The sequence below is a fragment of the Ammospiza nelsoni genome, chromosome 5 (assembly GCF_027579445.1).
Source record: "Ammospiza nelsoni isolate bAmmNel1 chromosome 5, bAmmNel1.pri, whole genome shotgun sequence".
Lineage (NCBI taxonomy): Eukaryota > Metazoa > Chordata > Aves > Passeriformes > Passerellidae > Ammospiza > Ammospiza nelsoni.
In genome coordinates this window covers 50,800,087-50,815,424 of record NC_080637.1, presented here as the reverse complement: position 1 = coordinate 50,815,424, position 15,338 = coordinate 50,800,087, and the positions used below count along the sequence as shown (strand labels likewise).

General features: G+C 49.9%; 1 protein-coding gene across 2 annotated transcripts; it reads right to left on the bottom strand.

Moving 5' to 3' along the window:
* Positions 1-1,720: 1,720 nt before the first annotated feature.
* MFNG (MFNG O-fucosylpeptide 3-beta-N-acetylglucosaminyltransferase) lies at positions 1,721-14,411 on the bottom strand. 2 transcript variants are annotated; one of them, XM_059472365.1, is made up of 8 exons: positions 14,073-14,411; positions 9,425-9,473; positions 8,822-8,924; positions 8,581-8,734; positions 7,445-7,530; positions 6,018-6,183; positions 5,422-5,507; positions 1,721-4,577 (listed from the first exon to the last, which is right to left on the bottom strand). In XM_059472365.1, exons 1-8 carry the CDS (start codon positions 14,409-14,411, stop codon positions 4,511-4,513), a joined length of 1,050 nt encoding a protein of 349 aa, XP_059328348.1. In that variant the 3' UTR covers positions 1,721-4,510. The 2 variants fall into 2 exon arrangements, with proteins under 2 accessions (XP_059328348.1, XP_059328347.1); XM_059472364.1 differs by having other exon boundaries at positions 8,581-8,924.
* Positions 14,412-15,338: the final 927 nt, after the last annotated feature.

The following is a 15,338-nucleotide window of genomic DNA, read 5'->3' as shown; positions in this document are numbered from 1 at the left end:
GAGAGATAAGTTCCCAGCTTTCTTGGAGTCCAAGCTGGATCAAGCAGGAAGGGAAAAAAAATCTCAGGCTGTCAAGGAACAGCCTTAAGAGGCAATGCCATCTGAGCAACAACAGCTCAGTTCTGCACTCCTTTAACCTCCCAGGTATTTAGGCAGAAAGTCTACAGGAAAAAAATCCTGCACCAGCTGGTGAGAACAGGCACAGTTACTTCAACATTTATGATGCTGCTCCTCGTCCTGGCCCTGCTTATGTCTATGGCAACCCTTGCACCCTCTTCAGTGGAGCCACATGATGAGCACTATTTGGCAGAGGAGAAAGTTCTAGTTAGTCTGAGATTCCATCTCAGGCACCAACTGCTAGCAGGTTCCTTGAGGAAAAATATAAGGATGGTCTATGCCTCCCTGTGCCCATGCACCTACTGAATGGAGCAGTCACTCATCCTCCTTCAGTTCTGCATCCATCCCAGAAGTGTGCAGAGCCAGCTGTCAAGTCAGGTTTTTCAGAGATTGAAGACAAAAGAAATTTAACAAATTAACTTAAAGAGTTGCTGATCCCACTCTGGACTATTTGAAAAGGCTGCATTGTAAGCAAGGGCACAAGTAACAGAAGAAGCTAAATCTGTTGTAAGCAATTGACTGTAACACTGGTGAAAAGCCACTAACTTATCTGGAATGTTACTAAAAAAAAGAAGAGGTTCAGGGCCAACAAAACTGATCTCACCTCTTCCAAGGTGGACTCTGTCTCACAGTCTGACATCTTCAGTGACATTGGTGAGCTGCAGTTGCCCTGATCACAAAAAGAATCCAGACCTGGGGGGCCCGGCAATACCCCCTTTCCTGCTCCTGCTGGGCAACCCCCAAACAGCACTTTCAATGCACTGCTAAAACTCCTACACTCCTCCAAGGCATTGCTCGATGGTTTCTTTCCTTCCAATCTCCTTTCTTCCTGTTCCCATTTCTCATCCTTTGACTTCTGTCTGATAAACTGCTCACCTTTTGAAGGCTGCCTCCTTAGCAAGAAGCCTGGGGAGAGAGCTGAAGGCTGCAGCCTGGGTACAAGTTGGGCAAATCCCACAGTGGCTCAGGAATCTGTTTTTTTCTTTGGCAGCACAGCTGTTAAGAGGAGTTGGCACCAGAGACAGAACCATTGTCTATTGTTGCTATTCTTCTCTCTCCCCTTCAAGTCTTTAGCAACAACTGCATTTTCCCACCTATTTCAACTAACTTCTTTTCCCCTAAAGAAAGGATAGTCATTAGCATTTTTTTGCACTGTCAAATAGGACTTTTCTTATAAAAATTCTTCATGCTAAGGGGAAAGTGAAGAAAAGATATTGTTAACATGAAAGCCTTACTTAATATTTTACATTTCAAATACTGTAACTGCTTTTTTTTTCCCTCCTTCTCCTTTTTCTGAATTTTCAGTATACAGTTTAAACATCATTAATAGTGTTGGTTGCTATGGTGTTGGGCAGGCAGAGGTGTCTGTACTTGAAACCTTGAACTACACTTAATGTTGTACAACAGCAGGGTCATGCCAACACCCTTGACTTTGACCCCATTTTTCCCAGTAAAATATAAAGACCATGTCTCCATTCCTTTCCATTCTTGGGAGAGGTTTTTTTTTTCCCTGCAATGAGAAAAGGAAGTGTGAGCTAGGTAAAGATATTTAAAAAAAAAAAAAGAAGAAGAAGAAAATACAAATTTAATAGACCCAGTGGAACCTTTCCAAAATCTTTGTTACATCAAGAGAAAGAGAATAAAAGAAGACAGCCCCCTGAAAAGTTTCACATGAGATTGTTTCTCATTTTCCCAAGCAGCTAAACATTTTAATAAACTAGGAAAATGAGACTGTAAAACCACAATATCTGACAGCAAGCCCCAGGGGCAGGAACCATTCCTGAAACTAATTTTAACTCATGTTTTAACGTTGATCAGATTTCATGCAGTGAGCGTCCCATTAAGCTGTCTCTCTGTTCTAAGAGAAAACCTGGTTTCTTTTGTCAACTCAGAAGCTATTTTCTTTCCAGCCTATTGTCGTCACAGGCATAGCAGGACTCTTCTGTCATTCATTTCTCTACAGCCCAAGAGATGCCCTGCCCCAGACATCTTCTCATCTGTTCTGTTTCCTTATGAGACAAGACATTTTCCACAAAAGTGGCACTTAACTGCTCTAGCAACGAAACCGAGTCTTAAACGGGTCCCCATGCAGCCACTCAAGGATTCAACCCATTAAACATCTGATCTTCAACCGTGCAAAAGGCACCAGGTCAATTCAGACCAGCTGAAGCCAGGATCCAAAGCAAGCTTTCAGTTTCTCTGCTTTGCTTTTACCCCAGGGAAGTGAAGCTGCTCTACCAGTTTCCTCACATGAATCGCATTTTGCTCTGACTGTCACCAGGACATCTACAGCCAGGACCAGCTTTTTACCTCAAAGTCTCTATTAACATCAGCTGAAAATCTGAATGGGGAAAAATGATATATCCAAGTAGTGTAGGTTTCTCTTGAAGACTCATTCCTTCTCACAAAACCGTATTTCATCTTCTGGCTGTGCCCAAACCACTAGTCCTGTGGGGCAGGACTTCTTGGTGGTGCATCCCTCTTCCAATAGCTGTGTCCCTGTTTTGTGCCATGTGGATTCTTGGCTGGCGTAGCTGTGTGAGCCAAGGGCTTTCCACAACTCAAGAAATGGTCACTGGCCTCAGCTCGCCCTTGCACCTGCTCAGGACAAACTTCTACTTCAAAGGCCTGTTGTGCAACAGAAGAAAGCAAGGCTGTGTGCTGCTGCACAAGCCGACTAAATGCCAGTAAGAATTACCAGGTTGGAAAACAGCTCCGCAGGCTCCTGCCTTCTGTTTTTTCCAAAAATTAAAGTGCTCATTCCTTTCTAGATCCCCCTTTACAGAGGTGGAAGGTCTTTCTGTCACCTTTCCTTTAAACTTTGTGTGCACTGTGTAGGAGATGCTGGTGCTTGGGGGTGGCAGGAGGTGACAGAGTGGCCAGTTTTCAAAACGGCAAAGCCACAGTGACAGTCGCCTTTGGCTCTTCCAGCCCACCAGCAGCAGGCTTAGTCACATCAGCAGCATCAAAGCTGAGCAGCTCTGTAGAGAAAGGGCATTTCTCCTTTCATCTGGAGATTACAGGATCTCTCACAGATCCCAGCAGTCTGTTTTGAAATACTCTTTAAAGAAAGATACCTGTTTGTGGCACCACCTGCCATTTAAAACTGCCTCTCTGCCTTCCAGGTTTCCTCGCAAAACCCTCCACCAGCCACTTAACTGTGTGTACAAGGACAAAATGATGCCAAAGTTCATTCCCCAGCAAGGACCATTGCCCAGCTTTCACACTGGGCACTGTATTGAGAAAAGCACCCTTCACAAACATGCCAGAAAGCCTGTAACCTATTTGGGTCCACTCCTTCCCTCTGTTAGGCTCAGCAGGGAGAGCAGGAAGGCAGAAAGCTGCTATTGGCACCTGGAGGGAAGCCCCACAGAGATAAAAAGCTCTTTGCCTTGCTGTTTCCATTCCATCATGACTTAATTTTTTTGGATGGGGACAGAAAAGATTATAAAGCCGTAACCTCTAATCCGCTCCTGAGAGCTCCTTCTCCATCTCTTCCTTCCTCCTCTCTTTCAGCCAGCTCTAATCCTTTATGTCTCTTCTCACAGATATGAGCTGGACTCTAATCTCAGACGACAGGTTGGTAATTAGAGCAAGAGATTAGCCTGACCCCACATCAAGAAGGTAAAAGGAGAGGAATAATGCAGTACCATACAAGATCAAACCTTCAACATTCAATGCAAGAACCATCCCCATCTCACTCAGTTTCCCCCTGGCTCCCTTACTCCATGCCCTCTTTTTTGTCCCAGCAGAGCAGAGGATTCCTGATTCTTTGTACTTCCTGTCCATCTCCCCTCTGTTGAGCAAGGACTATGCTTTTCCAGGATTCATTCAGCCCAAAAATGGTCACATTTTCCATTTCTATAGACTTTGACTATGCAGAGACTCAACAGGTCTGTGGCTGCAAAGTGTGGGCAGCAGGGAAAGCACCAATATGGAGGAAGAGGCCCTGCTCAGAGAGCCTGGAGCAATGACATGATGCCTCCCACCAGGAGCTGGGCACCAGGTATGCACACACAGGGCCCTTCTAGTCCAGAAAGATGCAACCAGGGCACAGCGCAGCAGCAGCAGCAAGTCCTCATCTCTGCTCAGATGCCAAGCAGTCACTATTCTATTCTTGATCTGCTCAGAAGGCATACTGCTCCCATTCCTTGCACATATCCCAACTCGCATGAGAAGCTCATTCATGTGTCCAGCCCATCCTATCCATCTTTGGATCAGAACTCGTCTCTTGTCCTGAGTCACCACTATTGAGCGAGGACCAAGAAAGCCATCACAGCACACCAAGACCACCAGGGTGAAGGTGAAATTGGGAGCACCAAGCTTCTTCCGTGTCCCACTCCCTGCAGGTAAACAGGTGTCACCTGGAGCCGCTGCAGCTGAGGCTCAGGCATCACCAGCCAACAGCCTGCAGGCACCAGGAGGTGTTGGGATAGAGGTGGCAGTGGAGGGATCGAAACCTGCTGGGGAGAAAGCAAAGTGAGGTCAGAGGACAGTTTTTACACCAGCACACAGCTAGAAGATGGGAGGCCTCTCCCTCATGCCCCATTCCACATCAGGTGCCCACCCTGCACCACAGAGCTCAGGACTGTTTGCTCACTCTAAGGTGTCTTTTCTCAGCAAAGCCTCCCTCTGATACCCAAATCCAGCTCTAGCCCATGGAGCCCAAGCCCACAGCTCACCCTGATCAGAGGCAGGGAGATGGGCACTGCACCAGCTCCTGCTACATGGTTCTGCTGATGCTCTTTTCATCACCTAGCTGCTTCCCACCCCTCCTATCTCCGCTAGGATCTTCCTACTCATGCTCTGCAAATAACAACTTTAGGTTTGTTCACTCAAAGAGGAGAAGGTAAATCAAAGAACAGTTTTGTTTGCAGTCAGCCTGAAGTGAACCTTTTTCTTTTTTCCCTTCAGTTTTCTCAGCAAAGCATAAAATGAAAAAAACAAGCAGAATTTCCTTCCTTGAGTTTAAAAGAACATTTCTGTTCCTGTCCCTGAGGTAAAAGGTTAGCTTGTTCAGTCTCAAAATGGGAAATAAACAGCAATACTTTTGGCTTAGGCATTGTCCAAATAAAATGTTTTAAATGCTTCATTTCTTTCCACTCACCCAAAAAGGTTTGCAATGTTTATAATGGTTCACAAATAGCTTAATGCTGGGGTGCCCCTCACCCAATAAGCCATGTGGCTGTAAGGTTCCTGTCCCTTCCTCTAGCCCTCCTGCACCCCATTGGGCTGCCTCCCCCTCCCAGCCTGTTGTCTGAGGGCTCACACAGCAGCAACACCCAGAGCACTCATGCCCCATACCTTGAAGGATCCTCCTGGGGCGAGAAGGGGCCGCTGAGCTCAATGACATTGAGTTTGTTCTCAAACACACCATAGCTGAGGGTGACCTACAAAGTAGCAGTGGGAAAAGAGTAGAGAGAATGAGATGAGTTCAGGAGCAAGGAATTTGCTGTGGATGACAAAAAACTCCCATTCTAGTTCCTTCTCTGCTGGCTTAGCCTCTGCTTTCCACATCTCCCCTTTTTTCCTTCCCATGATGGTCCACCCTACTAGTCCTTTGCAAGGCGGAGAGAGTGCCATGTCAAAGGCCCTTTCCCAATCAATCATCATTTCTGCTTGTCCCTGTGCCACATTCTCCCAGGGATGCCCTCAATCCTCCCATCACTCTCCCTACATGTGCTCCCCACCACTGATCCCAGGGCACTGTGACTGGCAGCTGTGCTGCAGGCAACATCTGCTCCTTATTTCAAAGATGCATTCGTCAGGAAAGCCTCCCCAGAAGAGCAGATGATTGATTCAATTCACATCAGTGCCATCAGTGGAACATCATGCCTGTAAGCTTCCTGCCACTCCTCCTTCCTCACACACCTCTCTCTTGCTTCCCTTCCCCTCCTCACCTGCTGCATGAGCTGAGAGGTGGGGATGAGCTGCAGGTTCTCCAGGTGGGAGTGGAAGAGTGCATTGGGAATCAGCTGCCCACCGACTTTGCACTCAATGATGTAACCCACGGTGCAGTCATCCGGCAGGCGGATGAGTTCCGAAGTGCTCAGGAAGTTCCTGCCACTGGAAGAGAGTAGGGCTGCATGGGCTAGGAAAAGGGTAGGGGCAGATGTAGGCATCCACTTGGGCAGGAGATTACTGAAAAACAGAGTAAATCCTGTAACCAGGCAAGAAATCCCTGAGTTCCAGCTGCACATACTCGGGAACAGGCTTGCTCTTTCACCATTCCCAGCCATGCTGTCCCTGATTCATGATCCAGGTCCTTGGTAAGCTGAGGCATAGAGCTGACAGACTTTACTGAGTCATTTCTCCACGTGTTTGGTGAAGTGCACTGAGCCCCTGGGGGTCAAACAAGCCACCACAAGAGAAACAGTGGGAGCACATGGCAAGGTCCAGGGGGAAGTGAAAACAGGACATGCAGCTTGGATAAGCCATCTACACCACATACTTGGCCACCTTCTGATGACAGACTATAACCAGTTTTAAGGCTTCGGGAACTGGAATTATTTACACAGTATGAGGCACGGTCTACTACAACAACTCCCAGCAAACTAAAATGTGTTTTAAGCATTTTAAAAACAGTAGTGGCAGATTTTATGCCAGGTCAGGCATTGTCTATCTGTGCCACTTTCACTTTACCCTAGATCACAGATCATCCTGTTGACTGGGTCTACCATACAATACCTATCATGGGATTTGGCTAAAGCAGCCACCTGGTGTGGATCAGATTTGTCCTTCTGGGTACGCTGAGATCTGGTTAAGGCTGGTTAAGGCACAGCCAATGCCCACCAGTGTACATGCCTGGGGTATAACCTAGGGCATCACCTTGTTCTAGGCTGGGATAACACCTTGGGACCTACCTGTGTTCTCCATGCATCAAGCTGAGGAAATGACAGTGGACACCTGAGAAGCCAAAGAAGGTTTAGGGTGAGGGAACAAAAAATTAGCTCAGGAGGGAGGTACGGAAATCTGGGAAGAGGCAGATGAAGGGGAGATGAGATAGGCAGATGGGAAAAGAGTCACACAAAGCTGAAAGGGATGGGAAGGAGTGTGAGGAATAACCAAGAGCCTTAAGGAGATGGGGAGAGAGGAGTACATCATCCTGTGACCATGTTTACTGATGTGCCTGCTCTTGCCAGTTTTCAGTGAGTTGGCAGACCCACCCACTACATCCTTCCTCCAGTCTCACATCTTGCAGACGTGCAGCACGCAGCACTCTGCACCTTTGCAAACACCACATGCACAAATCCAGGGCTGACACTGCCAGGAATTAATGTGCAGCCACGTTGCTCATCCCCAAAGGCTCCCACACTCCCCAGCTCACCTGGCCCAGGGCACCATCTTCCTTGCCAGCTTGCGGCTGATGCAGAACCCGGCCCCTCCAGTGGCAAACCAGAAGCGCACGGATTTCTGGAGAGAAACACCAGAGAAAATCAATGGCAGAGGCTCAGAAAATACCACACTCCCAGAGGTGGGAATGCTGGAAACCCAGCTTTGATGTCAGGACAAACACAGCCCTATTGTCATCCCAGCCCCCTGACTGCTGCCCAGAGGAAGGACTTTCTCGCAGTACAGCATGGATTTTCACTTCCTCATAACTAGAACAGCCAGTTGCTCCTGCTGGCAGCAACAGGTGGGGTGCCTAGGGCAGGCTTTTGTCCTGTTAGACATGTACCCAAAGGCAGAGCAGCAACGCGGGACTCTGCCCCTTGAATGATCAAATTTAGTCAACACCTTACAGCCATGTATAGACAAGATGGCAAGTTTTCAGCTGTTGTCATTCCTCTTGGGACCTGTTTCTCCTTGCAATAGTGCTGGTTTTGGCTGGGGTAGAATTAACTTTTTCACAGTGGCTGGTGTGGGGTTGTGTTTTGGATTTGTGCTGAATGCAGTGTTGACAATACAGAGATGTTTTTGTTATTGCTAAGCAGGGTTTACACAACAGCCAAGGTCTTTTTTGCTTTCCTACTGCCACACTGGTGAGGAAACTGGGTGTGCAAGGGAGGTTGTGAGGAGACACTGCCAGAACAGGTAACCCCAGCTGCCCAAAGGGATTTTCCAGCCCATATGACACCATGCTTAGTCTATAAAGTGTGGGTAGAAGGAGGAAGGGGAGGGACATTTGGAGTGATGGTGTTTGTCTTCCCAAGTCACCATTACATGTGATGGGGCCCTGCTCTCCTGGAGGTGGCTGAACACCTGCCTGCCTGTGGGAAGCAGTGACGTAATTCCTTGTTTTACTTTGCTTATGTACATGGCTTTTGCTTTCCCTGTCTTCACCTCAACCCACGAGTTTTCTACCTTTTACCCTTTCAATTCTCTCCCCACTCCCTCTGGTGGGAGAGTGAGTGAGCAGCTGCGTAGGGCTTGGCTGCTGGCTGGAGTTAAACCATGACAAATGTGAGCCAGAGCACCAAAACACCCCCTGCCCCCAGTCCACCTCACTGCCCCAGGCTGTACCGTCTGGTTGTTTGGCAGCGTTTCAGAGGCCCAGATGGGTCGGTTCAGGCTGGGTTTGCCCAGGTAAACATCCCGTGTCTCCGCATAGGAGGACAAGAGCTTCAGGAGTGCCCCAGGGTTCAGGTAGTTGTCATCATCCAAGTGGCAAAACCAGCTGGGGCAGACAGGAAGACACAAGAAGTTTTCAGTAAGGAGGGTGCCTCTTGCCCTCGGGGGTCCCCCCACAGCAGCCCTGACCCACCTCAGGCCGCTGGCCAGGAAGGCGTCGAACTCTGCAGCCATCTTGCAGGACAGGGCCAGGTGGCTGTGCTCGGCAGAGCAGTTGGTGAAGATCACATGGCCACCTGCCAGAGGAGGAAAAACTCAGAGCCAGCCCACTTTGCATGGTCACAGGGAGGACATCTGGGCAGGAGGGAAGGGGTTTGTTCACAGTCAGTGTCCTCATGCCCCCCCAAAAGGCATCCAAACCCATGGAGACACGGGTTCCACTCCTCCCCCTACCAGGAGATGAGACATGGACAGAGCCAAGCAATCTGGCCAAGACTAGAATGCCTGCCATCCACACTTCCACCCTGCCCACTGCCAACCATGATGCAGAGATTGAGGGGCTCTCTCATATGCCACTTCTACCCATGGATGCTTTAAAGCAGTCAGCACCCTGCCTCCAGCTGGCTGCATGCCCTGGGGTAAGCCAGATACACCAAACTATCACCATCACAGGACATGGCAAGGGGCCTGTTTCATTGGGCAGTGCTGGTGCAGGACAGCCACTCCTCACACCAGGCTCCTCTCAAGGCCAGGACAGCTCAGGGGCGGAAGGTGGTGGCATAGGATAGGTCATTACCCATTCTCCTTTCCAAGGCATCATCTTCTTCATCGGTGAAGATGTAGGTCTGGGGAAACAAGGAAAAGAGATTACTCTCAGCGATGGAGCTGGTGCTGTTCCTGGCTGCCCACTTCTTCCTCCCACAGCTGGACACACTTGACATGGTTACCCCCCTCCATGCTCTGCTTCTGTACCCACTCCCAGGCAGCAGATGAACAGAAGGATGGCTGTGCTCCCCCTTCCTGCAGGGCACAACCATCAGTACTTGTGTGGCTTCATTTTCACCCCCAATCCCACTGCCTTGGGAACAGGGGACCCAGGATACTGAGTGAGGGGGCAAGGTAGCCCTGGATTAGGTGTCAGTGGTAGAAAAATTAAGGCATTGTGGTTAAATGATGCTTGGGTTAAAAGAACATCTGCTTGTCTGTGAAGTGTGCACAGCCCCCTGCCACTTTCTGCCCCCTCCTCCTCCTCTTCCTCCACTCCCAGGCTTCTCTAATCCCCCTTGCTGCCATTATGTGGCACAGCTCCCCCTGTTCAGAGCCAGGCGAGGATCAGGGCTGGTGGAGAAAAGCTTTCCTCAGGCAGAAAATGAGCTTTCATGAAATGAAAAAGGAGTCGCGAGCCATAAACAGCCTCCCCACCAGCTGCCCACAGGCTGGTTAAACACAGCACCTGCACAGGCACAAAGGGAACAAGGCAGGCAGACAGCAGTTCCAGGAGCCATCACTGCTCCCAAAGGCAGGGAGACACGAGTCTCTACATCTCCCACACCCACCCAGCATGTGGGAGATATCCCTATCTGGAGAACATAGCAGGAGAAAAGTTGTGTATATGAAAATACGGCAGTGAAGGACCCTCAGAGATACCTGGCTCAAGCAGAGACAGCAGGATGGTTTCCTGATCTCAGACGGATGAGCTACAGGCTCGGTGAATTACCCTCTGAAAGCTGAGCTGCAGCAATGGAGCATGCACACATTCCTACCCCACCCCACCAGTAAAGTCTCTTAGTTAACACCACTTTCAAGAGTTTCATGTGACAAGCAGCAATTAGCCAAGTCTCAGGTGAAGGAACTGCTCTGGGTCAGGGGACCATATCACAACCTTCAGGCAAGGCAGGGACTGTCAGCAGCACAGGATTTCCCTTGGCAGCATGTCAGAGTTAGAAATTTCCACTATCGCAAATATTTCCAACTTAAGAAAAACAAAATCTGAAGCCATTGAAATTTTCTGACATTTTCAAAATAAAAAACCCAAGAAATATTGTTGCTGGAAATTAATTGCTTACAGATATAAAACCAACTTGATATCACATGTCAAACAAACATCACATTTGACTTAAAATAGCAAGATGCATCTTTTCCAAATTTTCTACTTGTAAAAATATTCTGAGGTTCCCAGTTTTCTCTTGATGCAAGATGAGAAATGTTGGGGGGTTTTTTGCAGACATCCAACATATTCCTGTAGAACCCAAGGATGAAAGTACACTGTCACCACAGGCAACACCAGACTGTCCAAAATAACTGGGAAAAGGGAAATATGAGTGTGGGGACCAGGCGAGTCCAATTTTTCTGGCACTTTCAAACTCTGATCTCCATGGCACACCTGGCTGTGGTCAAGAAGTGCAAAAGAAGATCACAATAGCAAATGCAGCTGCCTCCATCCTCGTCTCACCATCCCTCACACACCTGAGGGTGGGAAACCCGGCACAGCAGCTGCTGCCAGAGATGAAGCACAGAAAGTATCTCTCCATTCTGGAGCAGAGAAGATGTCTGTGTAGGAAAGGATGTCTGCTGGACATCAGTGCAAGCAGCGATAAGGAGCCATTGTGTCAAACAGCTCTTTCTGGCAGCTCTTCATGAACAGAAGAGCTCAGGCAATGGATAAATGCTAGACTTTGAGACCTCCTCACCCCAAATTAGGGAAATAGCCTATCAATAAAAAAGTAGCACAAAGGAATAAAGATGTGGAACCTGACAATCCAGGGCCGTGTTCATCGCCTAAGCTCCCAGGGTATCCTTCCTCTATGAAGAAACCCTCTCCAAAATGCAAACACATCAACAGGATTACTGTTGTGTCCTGCACAGAGAACAGATTCAAAATCTGGGGTGCATTCACATCACTGAAAATCTGAAAGCCAGTTCAGGATGGGCCATTCAAAGGTTTCATTCCCATTGGCTGGGTGTGTGGGCTTCTAAATGGAGGGGAAGTGCTAGAAACAGCTCACATTACCAAGCCACACCAAAAAGCTGGACTCCTCTCCATCAAAACTACTGGGGCCAGGAGTGTAAGTCACTCCAAGATTCTGTCCAGCTAAACAATCATCAGAAACCCCACTACTATTTAGATTAAGCTTTTGCTGAGGAAAAGGCTTTTCACTAAAATGGCTTTCACATCAATCTCCAGTGGGAAGTTTGTCATGGATCAGTTCTCAGGAGGCAGAGAATGGTCCAGCAAAGAGTGCCCATCTCACAGTTCCCCATCTCTCACCAACTGCATGTCTTCAGATTAAATTTCAGAGCAGTTTCAGAGACCTTCTCTCTCTTATTCTCTACCCCAACAGAGTCCAACACAGAGGATTTTTAATTCAGCTCCCATACAGTCTGTCCTTGCCATCAAAACCACAGCTGTTCCTGCCTCCTGTTACAGTCACCTAAGCCTGACCTGGGAGGTCTGGGCTGCTTCCTCCAGGAGGAAACCATGCAGGTATCCTGCTCTGAAGCCAGGCTTGGAATCAGCAACACAGCCAGCTGCTAAAATTTCCCTGCTGGCCACTGGTGGAGAAACACTCACTGAATTGGTCTCCAGCCATGACTGAGGGCAAGTGAGACAGAAAGAAGCTGGATCAGCCCTAGGAGAAGGCAGCCTCTGCACATCAGGACTTCTGAGACCTGAATTTCTCCAGGACTGGTTCCTAAAGCCTATGTCTCTCCATAAGGACTCAATAACAGGAGGTCTGATGTACTATTCCTGTCCCCACAACAACTGAATGTCCTTTGCAAAATGAAAGCTGTCCTTTTTTTGCTAAGTGAGGCTTTCTATATTGTCAAATTTTCAAAACTAACCATTTCCTGGAAACTTAAAAAACCCCTTAAACAGGAATATATTTTAAAAAATGGTTTTGACTTTCATGTACTTCTCTTTACCTCCCTTTCTGTTCCCACTCCCCTTCCCTCAAAGCCATTTTGTAAAAAAGAAGAAGAAAAACACAGAAAATTGAGGAGGGAGAAGGAAAATATCAATCTTGCAACAAAAATTGGTAACACTGAAAAAACTCTGTTTTAAAATGAGTGACACTCCCATTCTATGCCTTCCTTCCTATTTCTCTGCTCAGTCTGTGTAGCTTTCCAGAGGCTGGCAGCAGCATGGAAAATTCAACACCTCTTCCAAGGTTTCGACACCACTTCCATTCCAGAGGGGATCAGATGAGTCTGGGGAGCTAGTATCTAATTCCTGTCATCAGCAGAACAGCGAGGCACTGATTTGTCAAACAAAGGAGGGACAGGTGAATTGCTCCCTAACAACCCACTGGCAAGGCCCCACGAGCAATATCCTACTGCCAGTGCAGGCACGTGGTTGGGTTTGGTTTCTCCAAGGAGCTGCTGGGCTGGAGCTGGCTGGAGAGGAGAAGTGCCTCTGCAGGAGGAAGCAGGGCACCTCAGACACCGAGAGGGACACACAGCCACGAGAGGAAGCGTGCTGAAAATAGGACTTGGCTTCCTGTGACGACCGCAGCGGGCCAGACAGTTGCAGCACCACAAAGTGGAAAACCACCCTTACCCAGAAAACCCTGGACTGCTTCAGGCACTCTCCTACCCAGCATCTCCGCCCCCGTCCCCCTTTCTCACTGGGGCCTGGATTTGCCTTATAGGCACCCATCACACACAGGCAGAGGCAAAAAAAAACCCCTTCAGGGCAGCCATAGGATTTCTTCTTTCTTGAGGAGCAGCTCTGCAAGGGAGGGAGGAAAGCACCGAAGCTCTGGGGAGTGCTCCTGCCCACCAGTGAGCCAGCCTGCACAGCACCACTAATGTGGTGCCCTGCACCAGTTTCTCTAGCAGGAAGGAAACTCTCCAAACTCTTTGAGCAAAGGATGGAAACATTGGGCCCCCAGTTTAAAAAAAGAAAGAAAGAAAAAGTCAAAAATACACCCACATCACTTCAAGATCATGCACATGAAGGCATCTGCCCAAGAAGGAAAAGTATGGACTGTGCTGATGTGCTGGGGGGTGAACAGGGCTCACTACAGGAGGTCCTCCAGGAGCCTGCCTGCCTTGTTCTCTTACCCACTGCACTGCACCTTTACAGGGCAATGGGTGCCCAGGCACATTGTAGGCATCCTGACAAACAGCCTGGGGAGCCGGTCAGCTCCAAACCCAACAAACCCATGGAACCAGGAGAAATGGAAAGCCACCATTTCACACAGACACAGGCTGGTCTGTGCATTCAGTCTGGCATGGCATCTTCACCAGCCTTTCCCTGTTCCACCAGCTACTGGTGAAACATTTTGCTGAATAGCATCTCCCTTTGAATGTGAAGTGAGAAATAAGAGAAAATGAGGCAAAGCACTGAGGGGCACCATGATGCCCAGCTTCCCCTTCCTCTGGCTTTTATCCCCTTGCCCCATTACTAACACCTTCTCTCTAGTCAGAATCCACACACTCACCTGTTTGCTGGCCTGGGATATCCACGTGTCCAGGAGCAGCTCCATCCTGCTCCGGTGAAACCTCTTTGTTGTCTTCACAGCTATGAAAATGTCCCCAAGCGTCAGGCTTCCCTCGCTCCTGTATCCCTCCGGAGGATGGAGTCTGAGGTCCGTCTGCCCCCTGCCACCGGCTCCCTCTGGGCTCCCTTGGCTCTGTTGCTCTGGCTTCTCCAACATCCCCTCCCCGATCCCTGGGTACTGAGCCGCCTCCCGAGCCCCACGGTGCCGCATGGAGAGGAGGGCCACGCTGGCAAGGACGACTGCGGCTCCAGAGACACCGCGGAGGAGCCGACGGCCCATGGCTCCCGAACCGATCCTGCCGCAGCCCGTATCCTCCCGAACGGGGACAAGCTCTGCTCCACCTCCACGTGACGCTGCCTGCTCCTCTCGAAGCCTCCGAGGGGGCAAGATTTGTCAAGAGCAGGGTCTGAACAGACGTGGTCGAGGAACAGGGTGGGCAAAGACCAGGAAGCCAAAGAGTCAGCAGAGCCGAAGTATCCCGCTGAAGCAGGGGGGGTTTTCACAGACTACGGAGAGCTCAGTGCCCCAGCGAGGCAGGGACACACGGCTGGAAGACACTCCGAGGTGACAGCACGTGGCTGGCACAACCTGCCAGGAGGAAAGCGAGCATCCCTGCTTCCGAGGGAAAGGCTGCGTGTCCCAGGCTGGGTGCTGAGGGGGCGGCAAAGGAGATCAGAGCCATGAGGGGGAAGCCTGGGCCGAAGGCATCAGAAGACACCAGCGCACAGGGGCGAGCCGGCAGCAGGCGGGCGGCAGGGACGCGGTGCAGGGTGCGGCGGGGCTGCTCGCCACCTGCTCCCCTCGCAGTCCCTGGCCCTGCCAGCCCCGGCTCCTGCCAGCCCCTGCTCCCCCCGCAGCCCCGGTTCCGCCTCCGGGCACGGGGCGGGGCGGCGGCCCCGGGGAGGAAGGATGGAGCACGGGAGGCCCGCGTCTGACAGCGGGTTTGCCTCAGCAGGGCAGCCCCGCTCTGGGGCACCTGCGAGGTGACCAACGGCAACAGGAGGACAAACCTGTTGCCTGACTGATTTCCCCGCTTCTCTGTGACAGCTCGGCCCGATCTCTGCAGGCATGCTCATCCCCCTGCTCTTGAGAGAGGATGGGGACGGTGACACTGATGTGGGCTCTGGTGAAGTTAAGGTGCGGGGTCCTCTGTGGTTCTTGCAAAGAACGATTTTTCCCCAGGAATTCCCTTAGCCCCAAACTTTT